General features: G+C 39.1%; 1 protein-coding gene across 8 annotated transcripts in view; it reads left to right on the top strand.

The window, feature by feature from the left end:
• Positions 1 to 17,942, top strand: part of SCMH1 (Scm polycomb group protein homolog 1) — a 159,112-nt gene that overhangs the window by 100,327 nt on the left and 40,843 nt on the right. For all 8 annotated transcript variants that reach the window (XM_077752005.1, XM_077751999.1, XM_077752000.1 and 5 more), the window contains one exon: positions 16,097 to 16,329. In XM_077752005.1, the coding sequence (XP_077608131.1) occupies positions 16,097 to 16,329 (233 nt within the window). The remainder of the gene's footprint in view (positions 1 to 16,096; positions 16,330 to 17,942) is intronic.

Raw genomic sequence — 17,942 nt, 5'->3', positions numbered from 1 at the left:
CATGTATATGTTGGTTGGTTTCCTCTGCGGGTTGAGAACTGAAGAAAATAAACATTGGCTGTCGACCTCATATGTCTTGGGCACCTTACTACAGCTTCTCATATAATTTTCCGATGGTGCTTATGAGTGAGATTATCCCCATTTTACAAAGGAGATAGTAAGCTCAGCAATGTTAAATGACTTGTACAAAATTAAACCGCTTGAAGATGGCAGACTCAAGGTGGAAACCAGATCATTCTGATTCCAAAGCCTATAAACTTTTCAACACGTCTCACTTTGGAATCATGCCAGTCTTACTAGTAGGCTCTATCCACGTACTGTTTGCCAGTATTTTTGCACCACAGAGAGTACCTGCTAACAAGTAAAAGAATAGACTGGGGCGCCTGGGTGTCTTAGTCGGTTAAGCGTCCGACTTTCGCTTAGGTCATGATCTCGCGGTTCGTGGGTTCGAGCCCCGCATCGGGCTCTGTGCTGACTGCCGGCTCAGAGCCTGGAGCCTGTTTCAGTCTGTGACTCCCTCTCTCTCTGACCCTCCCCTGCTCACGCTGTCTCTCTCTCTCTCCTAGAAATAAATAAAAATATTAAAAAAAAATAAAAGAATAGGCTGTGTAGGGGTATCTGCTCTTTGATAGGTACTGTTTAAGGGAATTTACATGATCCCTGATTCTTACAGTGCTGTTAGATAGACATTATAATCCCACTTTTTTAAAAAAAATGCCCAGAGCTTGCGACTTGTCCAGGGTCTCACACCTACTTATGTAGTGGATTTAAATCCAAGTCTTTATGACTCCAAAGCACACTCATTTTAGCTGGTAACCCAGGTTTCACTGGAATGATTCACTATGAAGAAAGCCCTAAAGAGATGTTGGGGATACTGCCACATCCATGTTCCAAAGAGGTCTTTGGAAGCTAAATGAATTATATTTAAGGGGACAAAAGAACATTCAAAGAGAAGGGTTCAGTATCACCATTGATTGCCCAGCGACAGGCTGGTACAGGGCAGTGTAGGGAGGCCAAGGCACAGTTCATGGTGCCTGCTAGTTACCACAGTAGCTGAAGAGCCCCTGCCCTTATCAAGGGCCAGCCCTCCACTTGTTCTCTGTTACATTCTGTCTTGCCTACGTCATGGCTTTCCTCCTTCAACCTCTCCCTCCTCCTCATTCTCATCAGCATACAGACATGTTCTGATGACCCCCATCTTTCAGAAGTCTCCCTCAACTGTGTTTGCCCTGCATCTCTGAAGTTTCACAGCGTGTTAATTTCCTCTGGCTGCTGTAGCAAATGACCACAAACTTGGTGGCTTAAAATAACACACATTTATTACATCATAGTTCTGTAGGTCAGAAGTGTACGTAAGATCATTGGTTCTCTGCTCCAGTCACATATGGCTAGAGTCAGGATGTTAGCCAGCCTGAATTCTTATTAACCGGGTGGCTCTGAGGAAGAATCTGCTTTCAGGGTCATTAGGGTTGTTGGGAGGATTCAGTTCCATGCAGTTGTAGGGCTTGGCTCTCCATTTCCTTGCTTGCTGATGTCTGGTGGGGAGAGCAGACTCTTAGCTTCTAGAAGCTTTTTACATTTCTTGGCTTGTGGCCCCTTTGATCTTCAAAGTCAAAACAGAAGGTTGAGTCCTTCACATACTTTGCATCTCTCTGATCTCCCCCTTCTGCCTCATCTCCCCTGCTTCCAGCTGGAGAATGTCCTCAGCTTGAAAGGATTTGTGTAATTAGATTGGTCCCACTTGAATAATCTACGATAATCCCCGTATTTTAGGAGTTCAACTTTGGGGCACCCTGGGGGACTCAGTCAGTTAAGCCTCTGACTTCGGCTTAGGTCATGATCTCGTGATCCATGAGTTTGAACCCTGCATCAGGCTCTGTGCTGACAGCTCAGAGCCTGGAGCCTGCTTTGGATTCTGTGTCTCCCTCTCTACGTCTCTCTCACTGCCTTCTCCTGCTTGTGCTCAGTCCCTCTCTCTCTCTCTCCCTCAAAAATAAATAACATTTAAAAAAAAAAAAGTTAAACATTAATTACACCGCAAAATTTCTTTTGCGATTTATAGGTTCCAAGTTTAAGGTATGAGCCTATCTGAGGACCATTCTGCCTACTACACACAATAAAACTCCTTTAAAAAAAAAAAAAAATTCCCTCCTCCATAAGCACCTTTCTACTTTCCATTCACTCCTCAGCCCCCACTGTTGTAGTGAACTGCTCTTACCAAGTACACATTGACCCCCAAGTTGACAAAGCCTTTTCTGACTTCTTTTGCTGTGTCTCTAACTTCCAGCACAGTTGATCACTCCCTCCTTCCTGAACCACTACCTTCTCTTGGCTCCTGGGATGTTACACTCTCTAGATTTTCAATTCTTATCCCACTCACTATGCCTTCTTGGTCTCCTTTGGCTGGCCTCACTTTTCATTCTCTATTCTTTGGAGTGCTCCAGGGCTCAGTCCTAGGCCCTCTCCTGTACTGTTTCTTATCTCCTCCCACGTGATTTCAGTCAGTCCCCTGTCTTTGTATACTATCTATATGCTAATTACTACCAAAATTCTCTGTTTCTACCCTGGACCTTTTTGTAGAACTGCAGACTCATTTATTTGACCACCTACTTGTTATCTCTAATATCTAAAAGTCATTTAGCTCATGATATGGCCAGAACAGATTGTCCAGTCCCAACCTGCCTCCCAAACCTTCGACTCCTTTAGTCTTCCCTGTTGGGTAAAAGATTAAAAACCTAAAATTCATCCTGACTCATCCTTTCCCTCCCCCTGCTTACAAAATCCATCTTGTGTTTATCCACTTATTTGTACCCTCACAGCTATCACATTAATCTCCACCACTGTTACCTCTCGCATGGATTTCTATGGTCAGCATCATCCTAACGATGTCTCTGTTTCCATTCTTGCCTTCCCATAATCGTTCTCTGCAGACCATCCAGGGAGATCTTTTTCAAAAGTAAATTGGATCATGTTCTTACCATGACCCAGAAGGTCCTGCATGATCTGACCCCACTTGTTTTTCTGACTCTCTCTTGGGCCATTATTTCCCTGTATCCACCCTGCTGTTGTCTCTCTGGCCTTCTTTTTGTTTCTTAAGTCAAGCTCATTATTTTCTTAGGACCTTTACACCTGCAGTCTCCTCTGCTGGGATACTCTACCCTAGATCCCCACATGCCTGATTCCTTCCTGTCACACCAGTCTCAGATCAAATGTCACTTTCTCCAAGAGCCTTTCTTGACTGTCTTTCTGTCACTCTCTATCACATTGCTCTGTTTTTTCTTCATAGCACTTACCACCACCTGAGATTAATTTATATACTTAAACTCTGGGTTCATACCGTGGAGCCAACCTGCCACATAATATATTCTTAATACAGAATGTTTTTTGGATGAATGAATGAAGAAATGAGTGAATGGTATGATGGAAAACTGTATGGTCTGATGGAAAGAGCAAGGATTTTGGAGTTAGACATTCTGGATTTGAATTCCAGCCTTGCCTCATTACTTATGTGACCTTGTCCAAGTTATTCAGGTTTCAGTAGCTTCATCTGTTAAATAGAAATAATATTTGCTTCATAGGCAAGACTTCAAAACCCATTGTTTTAACTGCCAGGATATACTGTGTCTTATGCACCCTACTAAATGTTATGGATGATAATGATTGTCCACAGCCATACTGCCTTTTTCACAGTAAGTGCCCAATAAATATCAGTTCCTTATCATTAGGGGCATCCAGTTGTCAACTGCTTCTTTTCTCCAGTCTTGGTCTTAACAGTTTGTCTGTCTTTTAGCAACATTATGAGTCATTATTATGGCCAAGGGAGTAAGGATTAGATACACACCTATGTGCACAGATCAGAAGAAGTTTATCAAGGAGGGAAGACCAGTTCTACACAACTTTATGTGTTACTGCCCTGCCTTAGATGTGCCTTTGCCTTTACGATGAAACTCACCATTACTTTTTCCAGATAGAGGACCATAGTACCCACCTTGCATCTCATGGCAAAGTCTTTGTGCATTAGAGCTCCCCAAATGTCATAAGGACTCTTCTCAAGCTGGCTTCAGGATCTCTCTCTAACCTTCTCCGCTTCTCCTTCATATGGACTTAAGCCACACACAGCTACCCGCGGGTCCTTGTATAACCATTCTTTTTTTTGCTCTATGCCTTTCTACATACTGTCTCCTCTGTTTAAAGTACCCTTACTCACCTTCCACCCTTGCCCTTTTCCTAATGCAAGATCTGTTCGTATCTTCAAAAGATAAATTGTGTCTTTGAAATCTTGCCCAACGATCTCACCTGCATGTCTCCCTTGCCCCGCATCTCCCTTCCCTTGCAGAGTGAGTCACTCCCCACTCCAGGTCCTTATAACCCCTATGTATGTGTACATTTTGGTACCACACTCGTGAATCTCTTTTAAAACTTTATTTTGACGTAATTTCAGCATTACAGAAAAATTACAACAGGAGTACAAAGAATTCTCCAGGGGTGCCTGTTGAGCATCTGACTCTTGATTTTGGCTCAAGTCATGATCTTGCAATTCATGAGATAGAACCCCTGACAGTACAGAGCCTGCTTAGGACTCTCTCTGCCTCACTCTGCCCCTCTCCCCCTCTCTCTCTCTCAAATAAATGAACTTAAAATTTTTTTTAAAACAAAAAATTTTCTAAATAATAACTTTTATCACATTTGCAGTATTAGTCTCTCTAAATAACTAATACATATTCTGAACCATTTGACAATGATTTGCATAATAATGTCCCTTTACTATTAAAGACTTTAGTGTAAATTTTCCAAAAGTAAGAGCATGCTCTTCTATAAGTATAGTATTAGTATTAAAATCAGAAAATTAGGGGTGCATGGCTAACTCAGTCGGTGGAACATGTGACTCTTGATATTGGGGTTGTGAGTTCAAGCCCCACATTGGGTGTAGAGATCACTTAAAAATAAAATCTTTTAAAAATCAGAAAACTAATACTGATATAGTGTTTAGACCTAATCTGTAGGCCTTCTGACATTATTAAAACCAGAAAATTAATATCAATACAATACCAGTAGCTAATCTATAAACCTTATTCATATTTTGTCAGTTGTCCCAGTAATGCCCTTTCCTGGAATGAAAACCAGGGTTGTGTTTGTCATGTCTTTTTAGTCTCCATTAATCTGAAACAGTTTGTCTGTCATTCTCTTCCTTGTCTCTCATGACCTCAATATTTCTTTATAAATGTTTGTCCAGTTATCTTATAGAGAAGGTCTCAATTTGGGTTTGCTTGATGTCACCTCATGATTAGGTTATATATTTTTGGTTATACATTTCAAGTCATACATGTTTTTAATGTTTTATCTAGTTTTGAGAAAGAGAGAGAGTGAGAGAGACAGAGTGTGAGCCAGGGAGGGGCAGAGAGAGAGAGAAAGACACAGAATCCAAAGCAGGCTCCAGGCTCTGAGCCGTCAACACAGAGCTTGACGCAGGGCTCGAACCCAAGAACCACGAAATCATGACCTGAGCCAAAGTCAGACACTTAACCAACTGAGCTACCCAGGCACCCCTCAAGTACACATTTGTGACATTAATGTTCTGAAAATGACATTCATCTCAAAGCATCACATTTGGAGATACAGGATATCTGTCCCATTACCGTAGTAACTTTGGTTACTTGGTTAGGGTGGTATGTACTGAGTTTTTCAGTTCATTCCTTTGTAATTAGTAATCTTGTGGAGAAATTTCTCCAGTGGAGAAACACTTTGAAACTATCAATTTTCTGTTTCTCACCAAATTTTCACCCAGTAGTTTTAGTTAGCATCTATTGAAGAGTCTCACCCGAATCAGTTATTACCCAAATGGCCATATTTTTTAATGTTTTATTTATTTCTGAGAGAGGGAGAGAGACAGCGTGAGCAGGGGAGGGTCAGAGAGAGAGAGGGAGACACACAATCTGAAACAGGCTCCAGGCTCTTAGCTAGCTGTCAGCACAGAGCCCAACATGGGGCTCGAACCCATGAACCTCAAGATCATGACCTGAGCCTAAGTCGGACGCTCAACCGACTGAGCTACCCAGGTGCCCCCCAAATGGCCATTTTCTAATTCCCTCACTTCTTCCACATTTATTAGTTGGGGCTCTACTATAAGCAACAGCTTTCTCTTCTCCTCTGTTTTATTTATGCACTAGTTGCATCAGTATGGACCCACACTTATTTGATTCAATCATGATTTCTTATTATCATTATTTGTTTTGAGGCTCAAAATGTTCCACATTTGGCCAGTGGAAACCCCTTGAAGTTAGCTCCTGGGTCTTCTTGGCATGACCCCATCATTCTGAGCATCTCCATTACTTACTGATCAGTATGTTCCAGGTTTCCCTTGTACCTTGCCTACACCAGTCCATACCCACTGAACTGTGATGGTGTAAAGATTACTAACCTTCTCAACATTATGCTTTTCTCGGACATCAATTGTGGTGTGGTTTTTTTCACTTGAGATAATTTACTAAATTTTCAACTGATGTGGCTAACTAATTAACATATGAATTGCCCTGTCTTGCGCTTATGAAGGAAGAGGGATTGCTTCCTTCCTCCTAGGCTATATGGCAGAATGTGTGCCTGTGAAGACTCCGAAGACTACTAGACTCTTCCCTGGCTCTGCCACTTCACTTCTCTGAGGCTGGCTCTCCTTCATTGTCAAAGGAGGATAACATGTCAGCTTTCACAAGATTGTTAGGAAGACCACATGAATGTGCAAGAATTTTGTCAAAGTATCATTGATTAAGGGTATAATGCTGTCAAACTCAGTAGCATCAAAATGTGTTAGAGAAATTCTGATCTTTCATTTCTCTTTGAAGTAGGACAGTCATTAAATTATTTAATTATTTGCATTTGGAAAAATAAGAAAAAATTATGCTTAAATGACACGCTCACCATAAGGGACAGAAATAGAATTAGATCCCCAGTCCCCTGATAGCACTCTCATTTTTTTTTCCAACTAGGATAATTAAGTTAGAATGTGACAGAATAGGGCTTCCTGATGGGAAGAGCTTCCACATCCTGGAATCCCTAAGGGTAGCTTAAGAAATCCATTATTAAGAAGCTTTTAATTTAGTATGAAGCTTCATCTCAGTGCTCGATTCTCACACATGACCTGCATGCCCTGATTTTTCTGAACTGTTAAATATAATTGGTTAGTTTCTTCTGCCCAGATCTCTCAGGCTGGAGAGGGCAACCTCTTTAACAGTTGGCATCATGGACTTTTATATCTAGCCTTAAGGGAAAGGAGGAGGAGGAAAAACAGTATTTTTGGACTGTTAGAAGGCCACTTAAAGGCCTGTTCAGTTCATCTCATGTCTGTCTGTTTGTTTGTTTTTATTCTACAAACATGTGCTAGGTCCCAGCTAGGAACTTGGCACCTTGTCAGGTGATGGCAGGAACTCCAAAGTAAATGACTTACCTCCCTGCCCAGCGCAAGTTCCATGGTCTCTGGCTAGAGATACAGGGGGCAATCTTAGGGGTTACAGTAATCAGTTTCAACATTTGGCATGTTCAGTTACTCAGGTTTGGGTGTGGAATTGGGTAGAGAATTAGACTGGGGTTTTTCTAGGTAAGTGTGTTGGAAAAAGAAAGGCAAGGAAAGGATTATAATTTTAGATCGGTGGTTCTCAAACCCACTGGCATCAGGAATCCTTTGTATCCTTAAAGACCCCAAGGTCCTAATGGGGGTCATCCATATCACTGTATTAGAAATTAAAACCTAGAACTTTTTAAAACATAAGAATATACTTAATGTATGATACAAGTACACTGTCAGAATGAAGATATCACCTATATAGCCTCTGGAAAACTCCACTGTGACAGAATGAGAGTGGAAAAAGGAGATAATAGTTTAGTATCATGAAAATAATTTTCATCTTACAGACCCCTAAAAGGATTTTAAGGAAAGAGTTCCCAGACCATACTCCAAAAACTACGTTTTTTAAAGTACGTTTTGCCATTAATGGACACTGGACCGTATCAGGTTTCCAGTTACTACAGATAACACTGCTATAACCATTCATTTACATATATGTTAAGTGTACATGCTCAAGAATTTCTCTGGAGTTTATACCTGAGATTGGAATCGCTGAATCCTGGAGTATGTACATCTTCAGACCTTTTAGATAATGCCTGAAATTCCGCCCAGGGAGGCTTCTGAAAAATGCTGCTGTGAACATTCTAGTACATGTCCTTTGTTGGCTATGCCTCTCGTTCCTCTAGGGTATATCCCAAGGCGTGGAATTGCTGAGAGAGAGCATAAAGCTAAACGTTTTTCAGAGTGATGTCCATTCCCATCAGCAATGCACAAGTGTGCTAGTTACTTGGTACTCCTCACCAATACAGGTATGGTCAGACCTTCAATTTTAGCAGTTTTGGTGGAGATATAGCATCTTGTAGTTTTAATTTACATTTTACTGATAACTAATAATGTTCAGCAGCTTTCATATCCTTATCGGCTGTTCGTATATTCAGTTTTGTGACATGGCTCTTCCAGTCTCATCTTTATAAATTTGGATTCTCATTCTTTTCATTCCATATTTTTAGGAGTTTTTAAATATTTTCTGGATATTACTTTTCTGACATACATGTTTGGTGTATCCTTTCCCACTCCCCAGGCTTCTTTTTCTTAATGTTGTCTTTTGAGGAACAGAAATTTTTTATTTTAATGAAGTCATGTGTGTCACTTTTTAAATAATTAATGCTTTGCGTGCCATGTTTAAGCTTGCCTACACCAAAGTTTTGAAGATACTCCCTTCTGTTCCTGGAAAAGTTTGATGTTTTAGATTTCATGTTAATTTTTGTATCTGATATGAAGCGTAGAGTTCAAGTCTCAGTCTTTTCCATATGGGTATCTGTTTGACTCAGCACAATTTTATTGAAGAAGTCGTGTTTCCCTCTACCACCACCACCACCATAGAATTTCAGGGGCACCTTTAGCATAAATAAGATGACTGTGGATATGTAGGTCTATCTCTGGATCCTGTTTTGTTCCAATGATCCATTTGACTATCTGTCCTTACCACCAGTATCACATGTCTTAATTACTCTATTACAGTGAGCCTTGATATCTAACTATGTAAGTATTCCCTCCAGCTTTGTTATTATTTATCAAGATTGACTTGGCTATTCTAGATCCTTTGCATTTCCTAATAAAATTTAGAATTAACTTCTTAATATGGACACACACTTTACGGGAAAACTGCTGAGATTTTGATTGGAATTGCATGGACTCTTTAAATCAATTTGATGAGCATTGAGAGGGCAGTTTGAGTCTTCCAAACCCTGAAGGTGATGGATCTCTTTATGGCCATGTGCTATCTATATCTTCTTTCATTTCTCTTAGAATGTGTTACAGTTTTTAGTGTGATTATATTGCATATCTTTCACTGAGTATTTGACTTAGGGTTTTTAAATTTCATTTTCTAATTATTAATATATATAGAAATAGATCTTTGTATATTGAATTATATCTAGTGACCTTTCCAAATTTATTTTCTTAAGTTTATTTCTTTATTTTGATAGCAGGAAAGAGAGAGAGCTTGTGCATGAGTGGGGGAGGGGCAGAGAGAAACCAAAGGCTTTGCACTGTCAGCACAGACCCCGATGCGGGGCTCTATCTCAGGAACTGTAAGATCATGACCTGATCCAAAGTCAAGAGCCAGATGCTTAACCAACTGAGCCCCCCAGGTGCCCTCATTTTTTTTATTTTAAGTAGATTTTGTAGATGCGAGGGGGTATGGTTTATGTAAAAAATCATGCCATCTGCAAATGCTTCTTTTTAACATAGCTTTTATTTTTTTCTTGTTACACTGGCCTTCCATACAATGTCGAATAGAAGTGATGGTAGTGAATATTTTTATCTTGTTCCCTGATTCAGTAAGGTAGTATTCAGTATTTCACCATTAAGTATGCTGTTGCCTCTATTGGTTTTTTTATAGATGCCCTTACCTTAAGGAAATTCCAAATTTCCTGATAATTTTTATCATGAATGAGTATTAAAGTTTGTCAAATGTTTTTTTTTTTCTGCACCTCTCGAGATGACATATGGGTTCTCCTCTTAATTTGTATATGTGGTAAGTTCAGCTGATTTTTTTCTTTCTGTTAAACAACCTTTGTATGTCTGAGATACAAACTCTACTTAGTCACAATATAGTATCCTTTTTATATACTGCTGGATTCAATTTGCTAATATTTTGTTAATGATTTTGCATCTGTGCTCTTGAGGGATATCTATAGTTTTGTTTTCTTGTAATATCTTTGCCATGTTTTGGTATGAGGATTATACTGGCCTCATAAAATGAGTTGGGGAGTGTCCATCTTCCATTTATCTGAAGAGGCTTTGTACAGGCTATTGTTATTTTTATTTCTTCTTTAAATGTTTGTTAGAATTCACCAGTGAAGGCATCTGGGCCTGAAATTTTCTTTGCAGAAAGGTTTTTCATTTCAATTTCAATTTCTTTATTATGTACACAGGCCTTCATATTCTGTTTGGTCTTGTGTCCATTTTAATAAGTTGTCTTTTCAAGGAAGTTGCCCCATTCCATCTATTTTCAAATGTGGTTTTCAAATTTTCAAATGTGGTTGCATAAAGTTACTTATTATGTCCTGTTATTACCTTCATAATGTCTGAATTTTAATGAAATCCACTCTTTTTTTCTTGATATTTGTAGATTGTGTTTCCTTTTTGCATTTCTTAATCAGGCTTATCAAAGGGTTCTTTTTTCAAAGGACCAACCTTTGATGATTTTCTCTGTAATATGTCTGTTTTCTTTTTTCCATTGACTTATCCACTCACTTATATTATTTCCTTACTTCTACTTTTTTTTGAGTTTAGTTTGCTGTTCTTTTCCTACTTTTTTGAAATAGAAGCTTAGATCATTGATATTTAACCTTTCTTCTCTTCTAATATAAACATTTAAAGCTATTCATTTCCCTCTGGACACCGCTTTAGCTAAATCTCACACATTTGGATTTGTCATATTTTCATGAATTTTAAGTTTCAAGAATTTTCTTATTTCTATTTTTATTTCCCTGGTGTTTGAGAGTTATTTCTTAGCATTTGGGATTTTTCCAGTGAATTTCCTGTTACTGATTTCTATGTAAATTCCACTGTGGTTGGGTGAAGGGGAATGGGAGATACAGGCTTCCAGCTATAGAATGGATAAGTTGTGAAAATAAAAGCTACATCATAGGCAATATAGCTAATGATATTACAATAGCATTGTATGGTGACAGATGTTAGCTACATTTGTTGTGAGTATAGCATAACATGTAACGGGATGTTAAATCACTGTGTTGTACACCTGAAACTAATGTAACATTGTATGTCAACTATACTCAAAAAAAATTTTTTAAAGGAAAAAAGACTCAAGGTATCAAAGCGGAAAAATATAACATTCTTCCTTTTCACACTTTGCCTTTCTCTTCTAAAACATAATTTATTAAGCAGTGATTAGAATAAACAAACAAATGCAAATGTATAAATTGAATCCGCTGGCACAAAAGACCTATAAATATTTCTGTGTTACTGGTAGTAGAACTGAACACACCAACTTGTTTATCTTCCTGCTGCTTTAGAATGTATTAATTCAGAGCGATTTATAAATGTTTTCCTAAAACACCAAAGCAACAGTGTTTTCTAAAAATAAATGTTATTGAAGACTGTGGCTAAGACTAAAACCATAATAAGTTAATTAATTAATTCCACTGTGGTTAGAGAACATGTTCTGTATGATTGCAGTTCTTTGAACTTTATTCAGGAGTGCTTTGTTCACTCAGCATATTCCATAAGCATTTCTTTTCAAAGAAAGCACATTCTGTACATATTGAGAGTAGTGTCCTGATGTGTCAAATAAGTTGGTTGGTTAATTGGTTATGTTATTAGTTAATTGAGTTATTCACATCTTCCCCACCCTTACTGTTGTGTGTGTGTGTGTGTGTGTGTGTGTGTGTGTGTGTTTTAACTTCTTAACCTATCAGTTACTGAGTGAGAGATGTTATAATCTGTAACTTATAATTTGGATTTGTCTATTTGTCCTCTTCGTTTTCTAAACTTTCACTTTGTGTATTTTGTGTTATTAGGTATATATAAATTTAAGGTTATAAATAGCTTCCTTTTAAACTGACTATTTTATCTTGATGAAATGTTCCTTTTTAGTCTAGTCATACTTCTTGCCTTAAAGACTGACTTATCTGATATTAATATAGCCACAAGAGCTTTCTTTCATTTAATGCTGGTAGGGTATATGTTTTTACATCTGTTTATATCTTTTTATCTATGTCATATTTCAGGGCCCTCATATAAACAGATATAATGGAGTACTGGGGAGGGGGGGGCTTTGGTGCACTATGGTAATTTTTTTCCTATTAATTGTTTTACTTAATCCACTTGTATTTAATATAATCATTTATTTGGATTTAAGTTTACTGTTTTGCATTTTGCTTTCTGTTTTCTCTTTGAGTTCTTCCTCATTTCTTTATTCTTCCTTTCTTGCCTTTTTTTGGATTAATCAGATATATTTTATCCTTTCATTTCTCTCTCCTTAGCTTTAAGTATACATTCTTGTATAATTATTTAATTAGAATTAAATATAGTAGACCTTATTTATTTCAGTTAGTTATACTACGCAAGTATGTATCATGGATTTATCAAAGTCTTCCTTAAGTAAGTGCTTTGTAACCAATCCCCAAATAATGCAAAATTCTTAACAAAGTTTGGCTCCTTTTATCCCCTGCTTCCATCCTGTGTGCTATTGATTTCATACAATTTACTAATACATATTTTATAAGCTCTACAAGCCATTTTATAAGTTCTTGTTCTAAATAGTTGGTTCTTCTAACTTCTTTTAAATCTAGCCATATAGTTAGTTACCCTTTCTTATGCTCATTTCTTTCTGCAGTTCCATCTTTCTATCTGGGATTACTTTCCTTCAGCCTGAAAAACTTTCATTTTATTTCCTGTAGTTTAGGTCTACTAGTAACAAATTCTCTCAGCTTTGATTTATCTGAAAATATTATTTTACCTTCATTTTGAAGGATACTTTCCCTGGGTATAGAACTCTAGGTTGGCAGTTTGTATATCTTAGCCCCTTAAACATATCATTCTGTTGCTTCTGGCTTCTATAGTTTCTGTTAAAAAGTCAGCCATCAGTCTTATTGATGCTCCTGTAAGATGCTTCTTTCCTCTCTGACTACTTTTGAAAACTTATCTCTTTCATTTTATATTTTATTTTCAGCAGTTTAACAGCTATGTGTCTTGGTATAGTTTGAGGAGTTTTTTAGATTTTTGCTGCTTGTAGATTGCTGAGCTCTTCTTTCATTGGTTTCTAAATATTACTTTTGCCTAATTCTCTCTGTCTTCTTGCTCTGGGATTATAAATACTCATATTTTGGATCCATTGACTATATCCACATATCTCTAATGCACTAATGTGTTTTTTCCATACTTTTCTTCACTTTGGATGTTTTCTATTGATTTTCCTTCAAGTTCATTAATTCTTTTTTCTGCTGGATCTTGTCTTCCCTTTAATCTATCCAATGAGTTCTTAATGCCATATTTTTAATTCCAGGATGTTCATTTAATTTCTCATATAGATTCCAGCTTTTTGTGGGTGTTACCTTTTCTTACATTTTGTTCATCTTTCCTCTGCTTTCTTTAACATATTAATAATGATTTTATTTTAAAGTCTCTCTTCCTCTATCTGGATCATATATAGATCTATTGTCTATGTTTTCTCTTGATTACCAATCACTTTTTTCTGCCTCTTATTATATCCAATGTTTTTTGTGTGATCTACTGAATATTTTATATAAAAGAACTGTTAAGGCTCCCGCTAATGTCTTTCATCAGAAATAATTCTTCCTGTCCCCTGTTAATCTAATTAGGAGAAGGGCCTGATTCTCTCAGCCTAATCATAGATTGAACTACTCCGGGTCTGGATTGTAGCTATAGCTTATCCCTGTTCCTTGGATGTGGGCTCTCCTGGGCTCTTGATTGAGAACCTAATGGGTCACTATCTCCTTAGCCCTGAAAAATTGCAAGAGACTGTCCTACCTTTGAGAGGTTAGGGGTGTGGCTCTTTAACTGCTTACACCTTATAGTTTCAGAATATGGCATTTCTCTTGAGGAGGTATGTTTGAGGCAGACCTCCTCCTTCTAGTAGGACCCTATTTATCTCCTAAAACCACAACATTATGAGAGATTTCATTCTGCCTTGTTAGATGCTCTCAGCCCAGCTTCATATCTCCATTGCTCAGGCTCAGAATTCAGCAAATGCCCCGTGGCGAAAATGGCCCACACTTACAGAGCTCACGTTCCAATCAGTCACAGCAGCCTGTTGGATTTCTCCTTCCCCCAGTAGAGGTCCTCTGTACAGGCCAAGCCTGAGCCTCAGTTCATGCCCCAAACTGGCAAATGCCCTCAGGAAAGAAAACAGTGTCAGCCACCTCGGAAGCCCTCCCCACTCAGGTCTGGAATTCCAGTTCATCTGGTCCCTGTGATTTCCACAACACTGCAGTGTCTCTTCAAGAATGTATCTGACACTTCATTGCTCATGTAACACCACACCGCCATAATTTATTATATCCTACCTCGAAGCATAAGCAGCATTATCCTCTGCTTGCCCACTGAAATTAGCTTATGAACTAGCCTCCCTAGTTCTACCCCTGCTCCCTCCCCTCTCTGAGAAGCCCTCCTGCCACTCCCCTGCTCATAGCCCTCCAGCAGCTTCCCTTCATACTTAGAAAGTTCAAATTCATTTTCCTCCTCTGCAAAGTCCTGCACGATCTTATTGCTCCTTCCTTTCTAACCTGATCTCCCACCACTCTTGGCTCACTCAACCCTCGCTATCCTGATGTCCTTACCGTTTCTCAGACACACTAACATGTCCCCATCCCTGGATCTTTGCACTTGTTACGTGCCCCCTGCTTGGAAGGCCCTTTCCTCAGCTCTTCATAATGCTTTGCCTTTATTTCATTTGGGAGCTCTGTGTAAACGTCACTTCCTCAAAGTGGGCGTTCCTACCCCCCTCCTTTAGTTTTAAGTACAGCACTTCCTGCCCTTATGTTACAGATTTATTTGTCTGTTTTCTGTCTCCCCAACTAGGAGGTAAGCTCCGGGAGAGTGAAAACTATGTTTTGCTAACCTATAGTAAGTGCTCAATATTATTTGTGAAGATGTCCCTTACCTAAAAGCACTTAAAGAGAAGATAAATAGTCACAGTAAAACGGAAAGTGTCCTGACATAGATGTCTGTAGAATGCTTGGATGGGGGGTGGAGTGGTGCTGACTTAGTTGAGGAATAGTCACCCAAGACCGCAATAAGGAGGTGGCCCTGGAGCTGAGTGTTGAAAACTGAGTATTGATGTTTGCTCGAATGAATTGGTGTTCAGAAAACAGTTGGGCTAGAACATGGTGGGATGTGTGTCAGGAAGTGACATCAGACATAACTAGAGAGCAAGTCAGGGATAAAGTCACAAAAGTGCCTAGATATCAGGATAAAGAACTTGGACTTTACCTGAAAGGTAATATGGAGAAAAGGTTTTTAAAGTACGGAAGTGAGGAGAGGTACTGTCAGATGTGTGTATGTATGTCCGTGTGTTTCACTACTCATTGCAATAATTGCACTAAAACTTTAAGTGAATTGATGTAGGAAATCCCCAACTTGGTTGTCAGGGCCCAGTTTAAAACATAAGTCCTTACCCTATTCACTGTGTAACCTGAAGGTATCATTTCCTCTTTTGAGCCTTGGATCTTCATTCTTAGCAGGAAGAGAGTAGGGTTCTAAAAGTCATTCCATCTCTGAGACTATGGTTCTGTTTATATGCTTTAACTAGATGCCGTGGGGAGAAAAATTTAATATTGTCTCTGCATCTGCCAGAAATAATTAAAACTTCCAATCCTAACCAATCTAAATTCAGTTCTCCTGTGAGATTTTCTCACATTTAGGTCAGAAGCCAGGAAGCTAGCTTCTTGGGATAAAACTACCCAAGCAGAAGTAGCAGGGTTTTTTTTCCCTCTGTTTGGGATGGGAAGGCAGGTGGGTGGAGGGGTGATAGAATGAGTCTTTTTCTTGCAGTTGTGATTCCAAAGAATCCCTATCCTGCATCCGATGTGAACACTGAGAAGCCCAGCACCCACAGCAACACCAAAACTATGTTGGACCATCAACCAGGGCAGAGGGGGCGTAAACCAGGAAAGAAGCGGGGCCGGACACCCAAGCCCCTAATTCCCCACCCCATCTCTACCCCGTCCAAGTCAGCTGAACCTTTGAAATTCCCAAAGAAGAGGGGTCCCAAACCTGGCAGTAAGGTAGGTAAAAATGTGGGTCTCCCAGAAAGGGATAAAGGGTTACAATGGGGGAACTCACCCACATCCATCCATCTTGGAAAGGGGCACGTCTGGCCCTAGTGTCCACTGTGTGTACACTTCTAACAGGAATCCCCTATACTGTCATCCCTGCTTAGCTAACTTACCTGTGAGTTGGTAATGGTAGAGAGAGGATGGTGTGGATAGGAAACTAATTTTGACTGTGAGAGTTACATTTGAGGAAACTCTGGTCTAATGTCTTCCCTAGATTAAAGGCCCTGCTTCTAATTATTAACCTACCCAGAGTGGATGCCCAGACACATGAACAGAAAGATTCTGTTGACTGACTCTGTAAATGTATTTCTTTTTCTAATCCTACCTCTTCTAAAGAGAGAACATTATTGAATGCCTAGCAAGTATAGGCTCTCTTATCAGACACCATTACATACATATCACATGATGATCACAAGAGCCTCGGAAATGAATAATGTTAATGTCATTTCATAGTGAAGCCAATTGAGCCTTAAGAAATGTGAGAGGACTTCCCTAAGGTCACATAGCTAATAAATGGCAAAAGTTCCAGAGATGGGGCCCCACATGTTCTAGTTCCAGGTCACTGCTGCCTTACCATGGGTACCAAGGGCACTCTCCCACACTTCCTGAAGTGTGTACTTAACCTCTAGTACAGGACAAGACTGCTGAGTCAAGCATCACTGAGCACCATTACTGTAAGAACCACCTTTTTTTAGTCATGACCAATTCTTCATGCATGTCTTCCCTAGTGGAACCATTGATAAGAAAGTTCCTCAACTGCTTCTCTAGGGCTTCCTTTGGCATCACCTTCTCCACTCACTTTTGGTCAGGGGATTTCTCTGCATCTCCCTCCTGAACTAGACCACCTGAGTTTGAATGTAGAGGTGATACCTAGTTCTCCCTGGGCACCCCATTCTAATCTCATGAGTTCTTCCCTAAGTTTGGTTGGTTGGTTGGTTGGTTGGTTGGTTTTGTGTATTAGCTTCAGCTGACTTCAGTTCTTCTAGAATATAAGCTCCTCAAGGTCAAGAACTTAATCTTGTTCTTTTCTTTTTCTGCTGTAGTGCCTTATATCTCAGTCTCTTGGGAAATGTTCAATATATGCAGGATGGATGGATGATTTTACTTATGAGTTTCTAATTGAGATTATCTTATTTTTTGGCTTTGAATTCTTGATGTCACATCCTGATCTTTCTATGTAATATATATGCTCTTGATCTGTCTACCACTAACCCCTAACCCAAGTCCCGATTCACTTTTGTCTCCACTACTCTCTTCTTATTCTCCTGCTATGGAAAGAGACTGAAGGCTCTAAAGATTCCAAGGCCAGGAAGCCATGCTTTTGATCATGCGAAGACATCTCAAGGACATCAGATTAAAGGGAGAAAAAACTTGAAAGGCTGCAAAGACAGAACTAAAAAGTAGAAACTCAAGCAGATAGACTTTGTCTCAACATAAAAGGAACAGTTAAATCTATCCCAAAACAGAAGTAGTGATCTGCCAAGAAAAAAAAAAAAAAAGGAGAAGAAGAAAAAGAGGAAGTAGTGATCTGCCATCGCTAGAGGCATTTTATCAGAGACTAC

Source organism: Crocuta crocuta, unplaced genomic scaffold (genome assembly GCF_008692635.1).
Source record: "Crocuta crocuta isolate KB4526 unplaced genomic scaffold, BGI_CrCroc_1.0 scaffold367, whole genome shotgun sequence".
Taxonomy (NCBI): Eukaryota; Metazoa; Chordata; class Mammalia; order Carnivora; family Hyaenidae; genus Crocuta; species Crocuta crocuta.
Note: the sequence above shows the minus strand (reverse complement) of the source record. Positions and strands in the feature narration are given on the sequence as shown.